At 41.1% G+C, this 13,863-nt stretch overlaps 1 protein-coding gene and 1 long non-coding RNA gene across 2 annotated transcripts in view; one reads left to right on the top strand and one right to left on the bottom strand.

Annotated features, from left to right (window-relative positions):
• gfm1 (G elongation factor, mitochondrial 1) overlaps positions 1-13,863 on the top strand; it is a 38,331-nt gene that overhangs the window by 5,439 nt on the left and 19,029 nt on the right. The window contains exons 4-13 of the mRNA XM_061878203.1: positions 2,318-2,522; positions 3,515-3,631; positions 6,206-6,356; positions 6,420-6,574; positions 6,653-6,737; positions 6,831-6,968; positions 7,683-7,784; positions 7,862-7,918; positions 7,987-8,124; positions 11,106-11,188. Of these exons, the coding sequence (XP_061734187.1) occupies positions 2,318-2,522; positions 3,515-3,631; positions 6,206-6,356; positions 6,420-6,574; positions 6,653-6,737; positions 6,831-6,968; positions 7,683-7,784; positions 7,862-7,918; positions 7,987-8,124; positions 11,106-11,188 (1,231 nt within the window). The remainder of the gene's footprint in view (positions 1-2,317; positions 2,523-3,514; positions 3,632-6,205; positions 6,357-6,419; positions 6,575-6,652; positions 6,738-6,830; positions 6,969-7,682; positions 7,785-7,861; positions 7,919-7,986; positions 8,125-11,105; positions 11,189-13,863) is intronic.
• LOC133537248 (uncharacterized) lies at positions 7,023-13,663 on the bottom strand. The gene is made up of 2 exons (XR_009802630.1): positions 12,861-13,663; positions 7,023-9,514 (listed from the first exon to the last, which is right to left on the bottom strand). It is a non-coding gene; the product is annotated as an uncharacterized LOC133537248 (long non-coding RNA).

Here is a 13,863-nt window from a genome sequence, read left to right as displayed (position 1 = left end):
TGGCACCTTCTTTCTCTCGTATTACCACTACCACCACAGCTAACATTACCCACATCGCTACCTCTCTGCTCCGCCAGGGCGTATATGTATGTGATGTATGATGTGACAGTATGTGACGTGTGAGGTGACAGTATGTGAGGTATGAGGTGACAGTATGTGACGTATGAGGTGACAGTATGTGACGTATGAGGTGACAGTGTGTGACGTATGAGGTGACAGTATGTGAGGTGTGAGGTGACAGTATGTGACGTATGAGGTGACAGTGTGTGACGTATGAGGTGACAGTATGTGACGTATGAGGTGACAGTATGTGACGTATGAGGTGACAGTATGTGACGTATGAGGTGACAGTATGTGACGTATGAGGTGACAGTATGTGACGTATGAGGTGACAGTATGTGACGTATGAGGTGACAGTATGTGAGGTATGAGGTGACAGTATGTGAGGTATGAGGTGACAGTATGTGACATATGAGGTGACAGTATGTGACGTATGAGGTGACAGTATGTGAGGTATGAGGTGACAGTATGTGAGGTATGAGGTGACAGTATGTGAGGTATGAGGTGACAGTATGTGACGTATGAGGTGACAGTATGTGACGTATGAGGTGACAGTATGTGACGTATGAGGTGACAGTATGTGACGTATGAGGTGACAGTATGTGACGTATGAGGTGACAGTATGGGACGTATGAGGTGACAGTATGTGAGGTATGAGGTGACAGTATGTGACGTATGAGGTGACAGTATGTGAGGTATGAGGTGACAGTATGTGACGTATGAGGTGACAGTATGTGACGTATGAGGTGACAGTATGTGACGTATGAGGTGACAGTATGTGACGTATGAGGTGACAGTATGTGACGTATGAGGTGACAGTATGTGACGTATGAGGTGACAGTATGTGACGTATGAGGTGACAGTATGTGAGGTATGAGGTGACAGTATGTGAGGTATGAGGTGACAGTATGTGACGTATGAGGTGACAGTATGTGACGTATGAGGTGACAGTATGTGACGTATGAGGTGACAGTATGTGACGTATGAGGTGACAGTATGTGACGTATGAGGTGACAGTATGTGACGTATGAGGTGACAGTATGTGACGTATGAGGTGACAGTATGTGACGTATGAGGTGACAGTATGTGACGTATGACGTGACAGTATGTGACGTATGAGGTGACAGTATGTGACGTATGAGGAGACAGTATGTGACGTGTGAGGTGACAGTATGTGAGGTGTGAGGTGACAGTATGTGAGGTGTGAGGTGACAGTATGTGACAGTATGAGGTGACAGTATGTGACGTATGAGGAGACAGTATGTGACAGTATGAGGTGACAGTATGTGACGTATGAGGTGACAGTATGTGACGTATGAGGTGACAGTATGTGACGTATGAGGTGACAGTATGTGACGTATGAGGTGACAGTATGTGACGTATGAGGTGACAGTATGTGACGTATGAGGTGACAGTATGTGACGTATGAGGTGACAGTATGTGACGTATGAGGAGACAGTATGTGACGTATGAGGTGACAGTATGTGACGTATGAGGTGACAGTATGTGACGTATGAGGTGACAGTATGTGACAGTATGAGGTGACAGTATGTGACGTGTGAGGTGACAGTATGTGACAGTATGAGGTGACAGTATGTGACGTATGAGGAGACAGTATGTGACGTGTGTAAGAAGGTGTGCTTGCTGTCTGTGAGAAGGAGACACAAGAAGGAGTGGGAGGAGCCTGTAGTGTAATGCCAGCAGCTAAAAGCAACCGCGTGAGAAGGTATACTCCAATATCACCATATAGTCATTTTCTATATCGCACAGAGACAAACCCGCGATATATCGCCCAGCCCTACCTTGAAATGACTGATTCCATTTTGTTTTCACCCTGCTTGATGTTTAAATAGAACTGTTACGGACAACTACAATTTATATTCTCTATTTGTATTTTGAGTTTCTTAAAGCCAGAAAGTTGCCATTTGAAATGACTATGGTTTTGTGTTATGTCTGTTAGGGTTTTTTTTTTCTACAAAATGAAATAACCGAATGAACATCCTCCATAACCGGGGATTGCATCATTTCAAAGAATTGTACTGTATTTACTTGTGTGCTCCACTTTTGATAGAACATCTAAACAAATGGTGAATTTTCTTTTAATAATTATTAAAATGATTTTATGGCAAGTGTACACTAAACAGTCTTTATATCAAAATGAATGGTTGCACCAGATGTATCATTCAGCCAACTTCCATCTGTAACAACGCGCTATAGTCACGGCGTGGCAACAGTATAACACACTTTGTATGTCCAGGACACGTGGACTTCACCATCGAAGTAGAGCGAGCGTTGCGAGTGCTGGACGGCGCCGTGTTGGTTCTCTGCGCCGTGGGGGGGGTCCAGTGTCAGACGATGACGGTGAACCGGCAGATGAAACGCTACAACGTGCCCTTCCTCACCTTCATCAACAAATTGGACCGCCTGGGCGCCAACCCTGGACGATCTCTGCAGCAGCTGAGGTGACGTCATGTTTTATTAAAAGGTCTTCATCCCTGTCACGCTACATCACATGTGCGCTTCCAAAACTTCACATTCAAAAGGAATGTTTGACTTGCAGGAACTTAAGTGTAGCATCTGTGCTGAAGGTGCCACACTAAATCCCTCAAACAAGAGTAGCCTATTTAGTGTGATGTTGTTTAGCAAAGAGAAGTGGCCAAAATCTTTGAAACATATTTACAGAGTAATATCAAATAATCAGCCGGACTTGTACTCCAAGTGCTCACCAGAACCTGGGACTTGATTCGTTGTGGATAATTGTGAAATAGTAGAGGCAATAAACGAGTGGAACGAAAGTAAACCACGACAAATATTCCCAACTTACTTTGTTTCATGCTGTCAAAGTCGTCGTCGCCGTCAGATCAACAATGACATTTATTTCTTATATTGTTATTTACAGCTCAAATGGATCATTAGGACCTGAGTAAATTCATCATTTACTGAAACTTTTCTGACTGTTGGACAAAAGCCTGACTTTTTATGTACAATTCGTACACTTAGTTTTTCAATCATATCTTTTTGTACATTATTGCTTTGTATTTTATTTATTTAAGCTTTAGAAAAACCAATATGACCTTCTGTCTATTTACACAGGATCACATTGGTCCTAGTGTGTGAATGTCGTCTGTCTATCTGTGTTGGCCCTGTGATGGGGTGGCGACTTGTCCAAGGTGTACCACCCTGCTGGGATAGGCTCCAGCACCCCCCGTGACCCCGAGAGGCACAAGCGGTAGGAAATGGATGGATGAAAGTATGGTGAAAATATACCTGACCACTCCTCTGTACCTAATCTGCCTGTTATGTATAAACTACTCTGAAGTGTCAAATGCGGTGGAAACACAAACTACACATGTATACAAAACCTTAAAGTTCCCGGAAATGAAGGAACTTAAAGTTACTGAACTTTTGGTGGAGAAAGGCCTCATGTTTTTGTACACTTTGTGTCTGTCTTTAGAACCAAACTGAACCAGAATGCAGCCTTCGTGAACATCCCCATTGGCCTGGAGGGGAACATGAGGGGCATCATCGACCTCGTAGAGGAGAGAAGCGTGTATTTCGAAGGACCTTTTGGGTAACTTATTTCTTTCTTCTTTTTTTTTTTTAAATCAGAATTTGTGTTAATTTATTTATTTTAATTTTTTTATAATATATATATATATATATATATATATATATATATATATATATATAATTTATTGACATCCAGGATCAGACATTTCTATCCATTAAATCATATTCACATACGTCATATAGCTGTTTTCTGCCCTAAATGTCAAAAGTATTTTTTGTTTATATACCCATCATACCACCCACCCCCCAAAAAGACAAAAAGAAAAAGAGAAAAACAAAAACAAAGTAGCATCTACAAATACATCAATTAGATAAGCAAAAAATATAAAATGGAGAAGATAACTGCCTTTTATTAATTTTAATTATAAATAATAAATGGGTTGTACCCGTATAGCGCTTTTCTACCTTCAAGGTACTCAAAGCGCTTTGACACCACTTCCACATTCACACACACATTCACACACTGATGGAGGGAGCTGCCATGCAAGGCGCTAACCAGCACCCATCAGGAGCAAGGGTGAAGTGTCTTGCTCAGGACACAACGGACGTGACGAGGTTGGTAGTAGGTGGGGATTGAACCAGGGACCCTCGGGTTCCGCACGGCCACTCTTCCACTGCGCCACGCCGTGGAGAAATTTACTTCATACTGGGAAAACTGGGTCAACTATGTCACGCCCCACAAGCCTTACTTAAATCTCTCGGATAAGTGTACTGTTTAAATGATAAATGATAAATGGGTTATACTTGTATAGCGCTTTTCTACCTTCAAGGTACTCAAAGCGCTTTGACACTACTTCCACATTTACCCATTCACACACACATTCACACACTGATGGAGGGAGCTGCCATGCAAGGCGCCAACCAGCACCCATCAGGAGCAAGGGTGAAGTGTCTTGCTCAGGACACAACGGACGTGACGAGGTTGGCACTAGGTGGGATTTGAACCAGGGACGCTCGGGTTGCGCACGGCCACTCTCCCACTGCGCCACGCCGTTTAAAAAAAAAAAAAAAAAAAGATTACTCCCTATATGTGTATAAGTATGTATCTGTATATATTTACTTTATTTTATTTATGTTTATTATTATCAATGTAATTTTTATTTTTTACGATTTATTTTTAAAAAGACAGCTCCATGGCACTTTTTGTAGCATGTCTGAAGGGTGAATGAAAATGCTTTTTTGATTGATTGATACTTTTATTAGTAGATTGCACAGTTCAGTACATATTCCCTACAATTGACCGCTAAATGGTAACACCCCAATAAGTTTTTCAACTTGTTTAAGTCGGGGTCCACGTTAATCAATTCATGGTACAAATATATACTATCAACATAATACAGTCATCACACAAGTTAATCATCATAGTATATACATTGAATTATTTACATTATTTACAATCCGGGGGGTGGAATGAGGAGCTTTGGTTGATATCAGTACTTCAGTCATCAACAATTGCATCAACAGAGAAATGTGGACATTGAAACAGTGTAGGTGTGACTTAGTAGGATATGTACAGCCAGCAGAGAACATAGTCAGTTCACATAGCATAAGAGCAAGTAAATACATTAGAAGTACATTTGAGTTGTTTATAATCCGGGGAGATGGGATGTGAATGGAGGAGGGTATTAGTAAAGTGTTGAAGTTGCCTGGAGGTGTTGTTTTAGAGCGCTTTTGAAGGAATATAGAGATGCACTTACTTTTACACCTGCTGGGAGTGCATTCCACATTGATGTGGCATAGAAAGAATGAGTTAAGACCTTTGTTAGATCGGAATCTGGGTTTAACGTGGTTTGTGGAGCTCCCCCTGGTGTTGTGGTTATGGCGGTAATTTACGTTAAGGAAGTAGTCTGACATATACTTCGTTATCAGGGAGGTGTAGCGGATTTTTAGAGGGCAATTTATGCTATCGTTGATGTGTGTAGTAAATTGGCCATACGCACACTAAATGGAGGTATGGTTGTTAAAAAGGCACATCCAAAGGGCATTCTTTCACATTTTTATGGGTCAATACATCATGGAGGTTTTGTTACATAATAATGCATTGTTGTACATCTTCTTCTAATGTCGATCCTGAGCTCCGGATCTTTCTGTGTGGAGTTTGCATGTTCTCCCCGTGAATGTGTGGGTTCCCTCCGGGTACTCCGGCCTCCTCCCACCTCCAAAGACATGCACCTGGGGATAGGCCCCTCCCACTTCAAAAGTCATGCACCTGGGGATAAGCCCCTCCCACCTCCAAAGACATGCACCTGGGGATAGGTTGATTGGCAACACTAAATGGTCCCTAGTGTGTTAATGTTGTCTATATTGGCCCTGTGATGAGGTGGTGACTTGTCCAGGGTGTACCCCGCCTTCTGCCCAAATGCAGCTGAGATAGACTCCAGCATCCCACGTGACCCTGAACGGGACAAGCAGTAGAAAATGGATGGATGTATCCATTATCACACAATTGCTGTCTCACCATGCTATAATTTGTAAAAAAAAAAAAACACAATGCTATTAAAAGTACGAGGGTACTCTCATCTTGACTATGTGGATTTGTCACACTGCAAATATTCTGACTATCCTTGTTTTGCAGTCAAGTCACCCGTTATGACGAGATCCCAGCAGACTTTCGCGTGGAGGCAGCAGACCGGAGGCAGGAACTGCTTGAGTGTGTGGCCAACGCAGATGAAGCCTTAGGGGAGATGTTCTTGGAGGAAATAATTCCAACCACTGATGACTTGAAGGTAAAAGAAAAAAAACATCCCGCTGTCACATTTGATTCAATCATGGCTTTACTGGCACCTTAGGCTGCAATCCGCCGGGCCACAGTGCAGCGTCTCTTCTCGCCAGTGCTGGTGGGCACGGCGCTGAAGAACAAAGGTGTTCAGCCTCTGTTGGACGCGGTTCTCGATTTCCTGCCCAACCCCACCGAGGTCAACAACTATGCTACCCTCAATAATGAGTAAGTTTGGGCTTATGTCTTTGATGGCAGGTGTATGCTTATTCTGACTATACACTGTTTTTATTCACGTTAACTAAGAGATTCCAGTGAGACATCAAGAATCCAGTTGGACCCGAAAAGAGACTCCTCAAACCTCTTTATCAGTCTAGCCTTCAAACTGGAGGTGTGTACTTCAAACGTGTTCAGCTTTACACACTCGCCTTCTTTCTATTGTTCTTCACACGCTGTCGTCCGTGGTTTGTTCTCCTCACAACAGGCGGGTCGATTCGGTCAGCTGACGTACATGAGGGTGTACCAGGGATGCTTAAAGAAGGGAGAGTACATCTACAACACCCGCACAAACAAGAAAGTGCGTGTGCAGAGGCTGGTGCGCCTACATGCCGATCAGTTGGAGGTAAGGAAGGCTTTTCAACCCATATTCAGTTGAATGCACTACAAAGACAAGATATTTGATGTTCAAACTCATAAACTTTATTTTTGTTCTGCAAATATTAATTAACTTGGAATTTCATGGCTGCAACACGTGCCAAAGTAGTTGGGAAAGGGCATGTTTACCACTGTATATATATATGTATATAAAGGTATATACAGGATTGGCGTAATATGATCAAACTTTCTCGTTCTTGTCAAAAGTCTAACATCCACATTTTGTACCAACTGTAATCTTTGAATGCTGGACATAGGGAGGCCCAAAAAACAATACGTTACAGCAGGTGTGGCCATTACATCGATGGTGGAGGGTGTGTCAGTCGAACGCTTTGGTATTTTTTGTAAAGTGTATAAAAAGTAGTATGGAAGCTGGACAAATAAGATGCAAAAAAACAACCACTATTATGTGGTATTTTACAGAAAGGAGGACTTTTTTCCACAATGTAAATTTGAAAATGTGGAAGTTATCATCACGACTGTGAATCCTGTCTGATTCCAACCAACTTATATTTTTGTCATCATGAAAGAAAGGAATGTATATGTTAAAATGCTTGTATTTTTAATGAAACACTTTTAACATGAGAACAAAAAACGGCAACATGAATTATAAATATAGATGATGGATATCAACTATAAATAATATAGGTGATAAATAAGATGTTGCATGAATGTCTTGCAGGATGTGGAGGAAGTGTATGCAGGTGATATCTGTGCTCTGTTTGGTATCGACTGTGCCAGCGGAGACACTTTCACTGCCAAGACCAGCCAAAGCCTCTCTATGGTAACTCCTTTTGGATCTGAGGTATGTAGCACACATGAAGTTGCTTTTCTCATTTCTTCTTCTTGTTTCCTTCACAGGAATCAATACACATCCCAGATCCGGTCATTTCTATGTCCATGAAGCCAGCCAACAAGGTGAAAAAAAGAGGTACTTCTCTTATTTGGTCAAGAAAGATTTCTTAATTCAATTTCTTTGGAACCAGAACGACTTGGATAAATTCTCTAAAGGCATCAGCCGTTTTACCCGGGAAGATCCAACATTCCGTGTTCTTTTTGACCCGGAGAGTAAAGAGACCATCATCTCGGGCATGGGAGAGCTGCACTTGGAGATCTACTCCCAGGTAAATAAATAGATGTTCACTTTCATTGATTGATATCTTTTTTTTTCAAATATGCAAAAAAACAAGAGCAAGCCTGATCCTGATCAATACAGTGCTGTGGCCTTAACAGCCATTATAACAAAACGAAAACAAATGAGCATTGGACTTTTTTTATTTGTATTTTTTTTTTTTTTACATACCGTATTTCCTTGAATTGCCGCCGGGTATACAGTATGCGCCTGCCTAGAATTACTGCCGGGTCAAACTCGTTTCGCAAAATAATTAGCGCATGCTTAGGATTACCGCCGGTTCAGGATTAACGCCGGGTCAAACTCGTTTCTCAAAATATTATTTTTAGTAGCGCATGCCTAGAATTTCCGCCGGGTCAAACTCGTTTCGCCAAATAATTAGCATATGCCTAGAATTTCCGCCGGGTCAAACTCGTCACGTCACGAGTGACACTTCACCTGTCATCATTTTCAAAATGGAGGAGGCTGATTTCAATCATTTGAAATCGCATAAAGGGAAGAAGATTAAGAGCTATTCAGTAGGATTTAAGGTCCAAGCTATTGAATATGCTAAAAAGAACAGTAAGCAGCTATGTTTCATTAATATACCGTAGCTGCGTGTGTCAAATATGAGTCATTAAATGACTCCCGCCTCCTGGTGGTAGAGGGCGCTAATGATCCTTCTTGCGACTACTCGGCTGCAGAAGAAGTGACAACAAGCAGCAAGAGTGAGCAGCCATCGTTTATTTTTTCCTCTGGCCTGCACTTTTAACATGGAGGATTACATATCTAAAATAAAACCGTTTTCTAAACTGGACTTTCAATGGAAGCAGGAGGTAATAAAGGAAGATCTCCATCGAGACAGAGAGACTTTTAAAACTGAAGAAAGATAAGGAAGACTTCTATAAACAAGTTATCGGTGCTTTTGATCAGAAGGAGCTGCGCATGGACTTCATTTATAAGTAAAGGTAAGACCATAATAACGTTTTTTTTATTAAATGTGCTTTTCATGATGGTATCCTTACATCACACTCAAATTTCTAAGTGCAGGCCTAAATTTACCGCATGCCTTTGGTAAGTGCCGGAGTGAGAAGAGGTTTTAAATTAATTAGCGCCCTGGCGGCAATTCAAGGAAATACGGTATTTGAAAAGGAGTGAGAAGAAGTTTACACTTATTTAATCCCACCCCTTTTCTTTAAATCAAATTAATCTGAGCTAAAACTACCTGTTCACTCTATGTACAAACTTAATGAACTTGTATATACATACATACATGATAAATATATACATAGATATGCACACTACACACATACATAGCCACACCATTACCACTAGTGATCATGGAAATGGTATCACAGCCACCACAGCAGCACCACAGCCTCAATGGGCAGCCCCACACTCTTCTGTAACACAAACAACAACATATCAAAGCCCTTCTTCATCTCTGTACCTCTGGAATACCATGGACCTAAACTTCTTTTCAGACTGCTTAATGTTTGGAAGTTGCTTTAACTCCACATTCAAACCATTCCATAGTTTCACACCACAAATTGAAATACAAAAGCTTTTAATGTTAGTTCTTTAAGTAAGCATTTTGTAATAAAAATTCCCCCTTAAAGGGGAACATTATCAAAGTTTCAAAAGGGTTAAAAACAATAAAAATCAGTTCCCAGTGGCTTGTTGTATTTTTTGAATTTTTTTTCAAAATTTTACCGGTCCCGGAATATCCCTAAATAAAGCTTTAAAGTGCCTTATTTTCGCTCTCTGCGAAGACACTGGCCATTTCCCTGTGACGTCACACAGTGCTGCCAATCTAAACAAACAATGGGAATACCACAGCAAGATATAGCGACATTAGCTCGGATTCAAACTCGGATTTCAGCGGTTTAAGCGATTCAACAGATTACACATGTATTGAAACAGATGGTTGGAGTATGAAAGTATTGAAGAAGAAACTGAAGCTATTGAGCGAATAGCTATTGACGCTATTCATAGCCATAGCATGGCCGAATAGCTGCGTTAGCATCGCCGGTAAAATGTGCGGACCAAACGATCAGGACTTTCGCATCTTGTGACACTGGAGCAACTTAAATCCGTCGATTGGTAAGTGTTTTTTTCGCATTAAAAGTGGGTGGAAGGAAACGTAATATAGTTGCAAATGCATCTGCAGGTTATCCATACATCTCTGTGCCATGTCTGTCTTAGCATCGCCGGTCAAATGTGGAGACACTCTGGCACATTCAATGGGGGTCTGGCGGCAGATTTCTTGCCAGTGGTGCAACTTGAATCCCTCCCTGTTAGTGTCGTTACACCCTCCGACAACACACCGACGAGGCATGATGTCTCCGAGGTTCCAAAAAATAGTCAAAAAAACGGAAAATAACAGAGCTGAGACCCGGTGTTTGTAATGTGTTGAAAATTAAAATGGTGGGTGTGTTACCTCGGCGACGTCATATTCTGACGTCATCGCCTCCAGCGCAATGAACAGAAAGGCGTTTAATTCGCCAAAATTCACCCATTTAGAGTTCGGAAATCGGTTAAAAAAATAGATGGTCTTTGTTCTGCACCATCAAGGTATATATTGACGCTTACATAGGTCTGCTGATAATGTTCCCCTTTAAATTATAATCCCCCTTTCCTGTGCTGAACAATTTTTTTAATGCTTCCTGGGAGTTTATTTATTTTGGCTTCGTACATTATTTGTGCAGTTTGATACAAAAATAATATCATTACATTTCAATATTTTTGACTGTAAGAATAATGAATGAGTTTGTTCCAGATATCCAACCTTGTTGATGATGCGTACAGCTCTTTTCTGAAGTATACTTATTGACTTTAACGAGCTTTTGTAATTATTACCCCAGACTTCCACACAGTAGGTTAAGTACGGTAAGACTAATGAAGAGTGGAGGATGTGGAGCGATTTGAAGATGACTTTTCTTTTGTTTTTAGAATGTCTTTGAAGTCTGTCTTGTGTTCTGTTTGGTGTTTTAGAGGATGGAGAGAGAATACAACTGTCCCTGTGTGATGGGAAAACCTAAAGTGTCTTTCAGGGAGACCATCACTGCACCTGTGCCGTAAGTACAGATGCCCAACACACACACTGAAATAAACTGTGTAGTCTAAAGCAGTGGTCCCCAACCACCGGGCCGCGGCCCAGTACCGGTCCCTGGACCGATTGGTACAGGGCCGCACAAGAAATAAAAAAAGATAATAATTATTTAATTTTATTTTTATTTTTATTAAATCAACATAAAAAACACAATAAATACATTAAATATCAATACAGTCTGCAGGAATACAGCCCGTAAGCACACATGATTGTATTTCTTTAAGACAAAAACAAAACAACAACAAAAAAAAGACCAGAACCTCCCTCCTCCCCGGTTCATGGTACAAATTTTCAAGCATTGACCGGTCGTTCCGCAGCTACAAAAAGGTTGGGGACCACTGGTCTAAAGTATCCAGACACACTTAAAGTTCAAGTACTCATGATTGTCACACACACACTCGGTGTGGCGAAATTTTATGCATTTTTTTGCGGAAGTGCGCTGCTATGGAAACGGAAAAAACAGTAAATGTGGTGAGAAAATCAGTTCCAACTCAGCGTAAAATGACCAAAATAAGCTAAAAATTGTACATATTACATATGAGGCCCTTTTCCCCCACTTTTGGTTCCTGGATCTAAAGGTTCCTGAAAAAGTGTGTGGTTTGTGTTTCCACCGTGTTGCACAGTTCAGGGTAGTTTTTGAAAATCAGGCTGATGACTTATGAAGGAGTGTTTTAGTATATTTCTATACTGATCATGTAAATAAACCTAATTAGTGGCCTAGTGGTTAGAGTGTCTGCCCTGAGATGGGTAGGTTGTGAGTTCCAACACCGACCGAGTCATACCAAAGACTATAAAAATGAGAGCCATTACCTCCCTGCTTGGCACTCAGCATCAAGGGTGGGAATTGGGGGTTAAATCACCAAAAATTATTCCCGGGCGCGGCTGCTGCTCACTGCTCCCCTCACCTCCCAGGGGGTGATCAAGGGTGATGGGTCAAATGCAGAGGACGCATTTCACCACACCTAGTGTGTGTGTGTGTGACAATCATTGCTACTTTAATTTAACATAAACAGAAAATATGAGGTCACAGTAATTTTACAAAAAAATAGGGAATTGAAACACAAAGCAATCATATCCAAAACAATACGATTGAAAAATAAAGTGTATTGTATTGTTCATAAAAAGTCAATGTCAAAAAGTCATCATCTCGGTAAATAATGAATTTATAAGGGTACGGTGATTCCTTTTTGGGGGGTGGTTTAGCTCGGTTGGTAGAGTGGCCGTGCCAGCAACTTGAGGGTTGCAAGTTCGATTCCCGCTTCCGCCATCTTAGTCAATGCCGTTGTGTCCTTGGGCAAGACACTTTACCCACCTGCTTCCAGTGCCACCCACACTGGTTTGATTGTAACTTAGATATTGGGTTTCACTATGTAAAGCGCTTTGAGTCACAAGAGAAAAAGCGCTATATAAATATAATTCAATTCACTTCACTCCTTTTGGTCCATTTCAACTGTAAATAACAATATATAAATAATAAATGTCAGTGTTTAACTCACGCCGGCAACACAAACACATTAGCTTGTTAGCCTTAGCATTCTGTTCACTCTGTTTGAGGCTAGTAGCTACACTAATAGAATGTCACTGACTACTTTTATAACATGTAACAAAGTAAATAGTTAAAATTGTATGTTATTTACCTTTGTTCCACTCGTGTGCCGCCTTCTTTTTCACATTTGTCTAATGAAGTCACAGTGGTAAGCACCTAAGGTCACCGCTTTGAGTCCAGCTTCATACGTTTAAAAGAGTCCATCCACTTCTAAGCATCATGGCTTGGAATTGGGGGTTAAATCACCAAAATGACTCCCAGGCGCAGCCACCGCTGCTGCTCCCTGCACCCCTCACCTCCCAGGGGGTGGAACAATGGGACGGGTCAAATGCAGAGAATAATCTCACCACACTTGGTGTGTGTGTGTGACTATCATTGGTACTTTAACTTTACCCTAACTTCTCGTAACAAAAATAAGTTTATAAAAACTAATAAACTGCACAGAGTTGAAAGATTACGGCTGAGTAAAAACACTCCATAGTAGTTCCACTGATTAGCATTCTTCAGCACCCAGACACTCCTCAAAAGTTCCTGCAATGTGAAAGCTCTTTTGGCTCTTCTTTCTCTCCATTGTCAAGTTTGTTGTCATAGAAATACAAAAGAAATTGACATGACGCCACTTGTATTGCAAAGGCGGTCATGTGTTGGGAAAAACAAGTTTTAGGAACGCCCCCAACTGTGTTCAACCAATCAGTGTTCCTCAGCCTGAAAGATACCTGAAGAACTACAACTACCCAGGTAGTTTTTGGTGGAAACACAGGGGGAACTTTATGTGTTTGGGTAAATGGGAAAGTTCCTGCGGTGGAAAAGGGCCTAATGTTATGAACCTGTCTGTTACGACATTTTATATATAAAAAAAATCACAACAAACGTTTGTTCACACTTTCTCCTCAATCAATCTGTTTTCTTTATTTTCATGACTATTTACATTGTAGATTGTCACATCAAAACTGTGAATGAACACATGTGGAGTTATGTACTTAACAAAAAAAGGTGAAATAACTAAAACATGTTTTATATTGTAGTTTGTTCAAATTAGCCACCCTTTGTTCTGATTACTGCTTTGCACACTCTTGGCATTCTCTCCATTAGCT

This window comes from Nerophis ophidion, linkage group LG18 (genome assembly GCF_033978795.1).
Source record: "Nerophis ophidion isolate RoL-2023_Sa linkage group LG18, RoL_Noph_v1.0, whole genome shotgun sequence".
NCBI lineage: Eukaryota > Metazoa > Chordata > Actinopteri > Syngnathiformes > Syngnathidae > Nerophis > Nerophis ophidion.
This window is presented reverse-complemented; position numbering and strand designations above follow the sequence as displayed.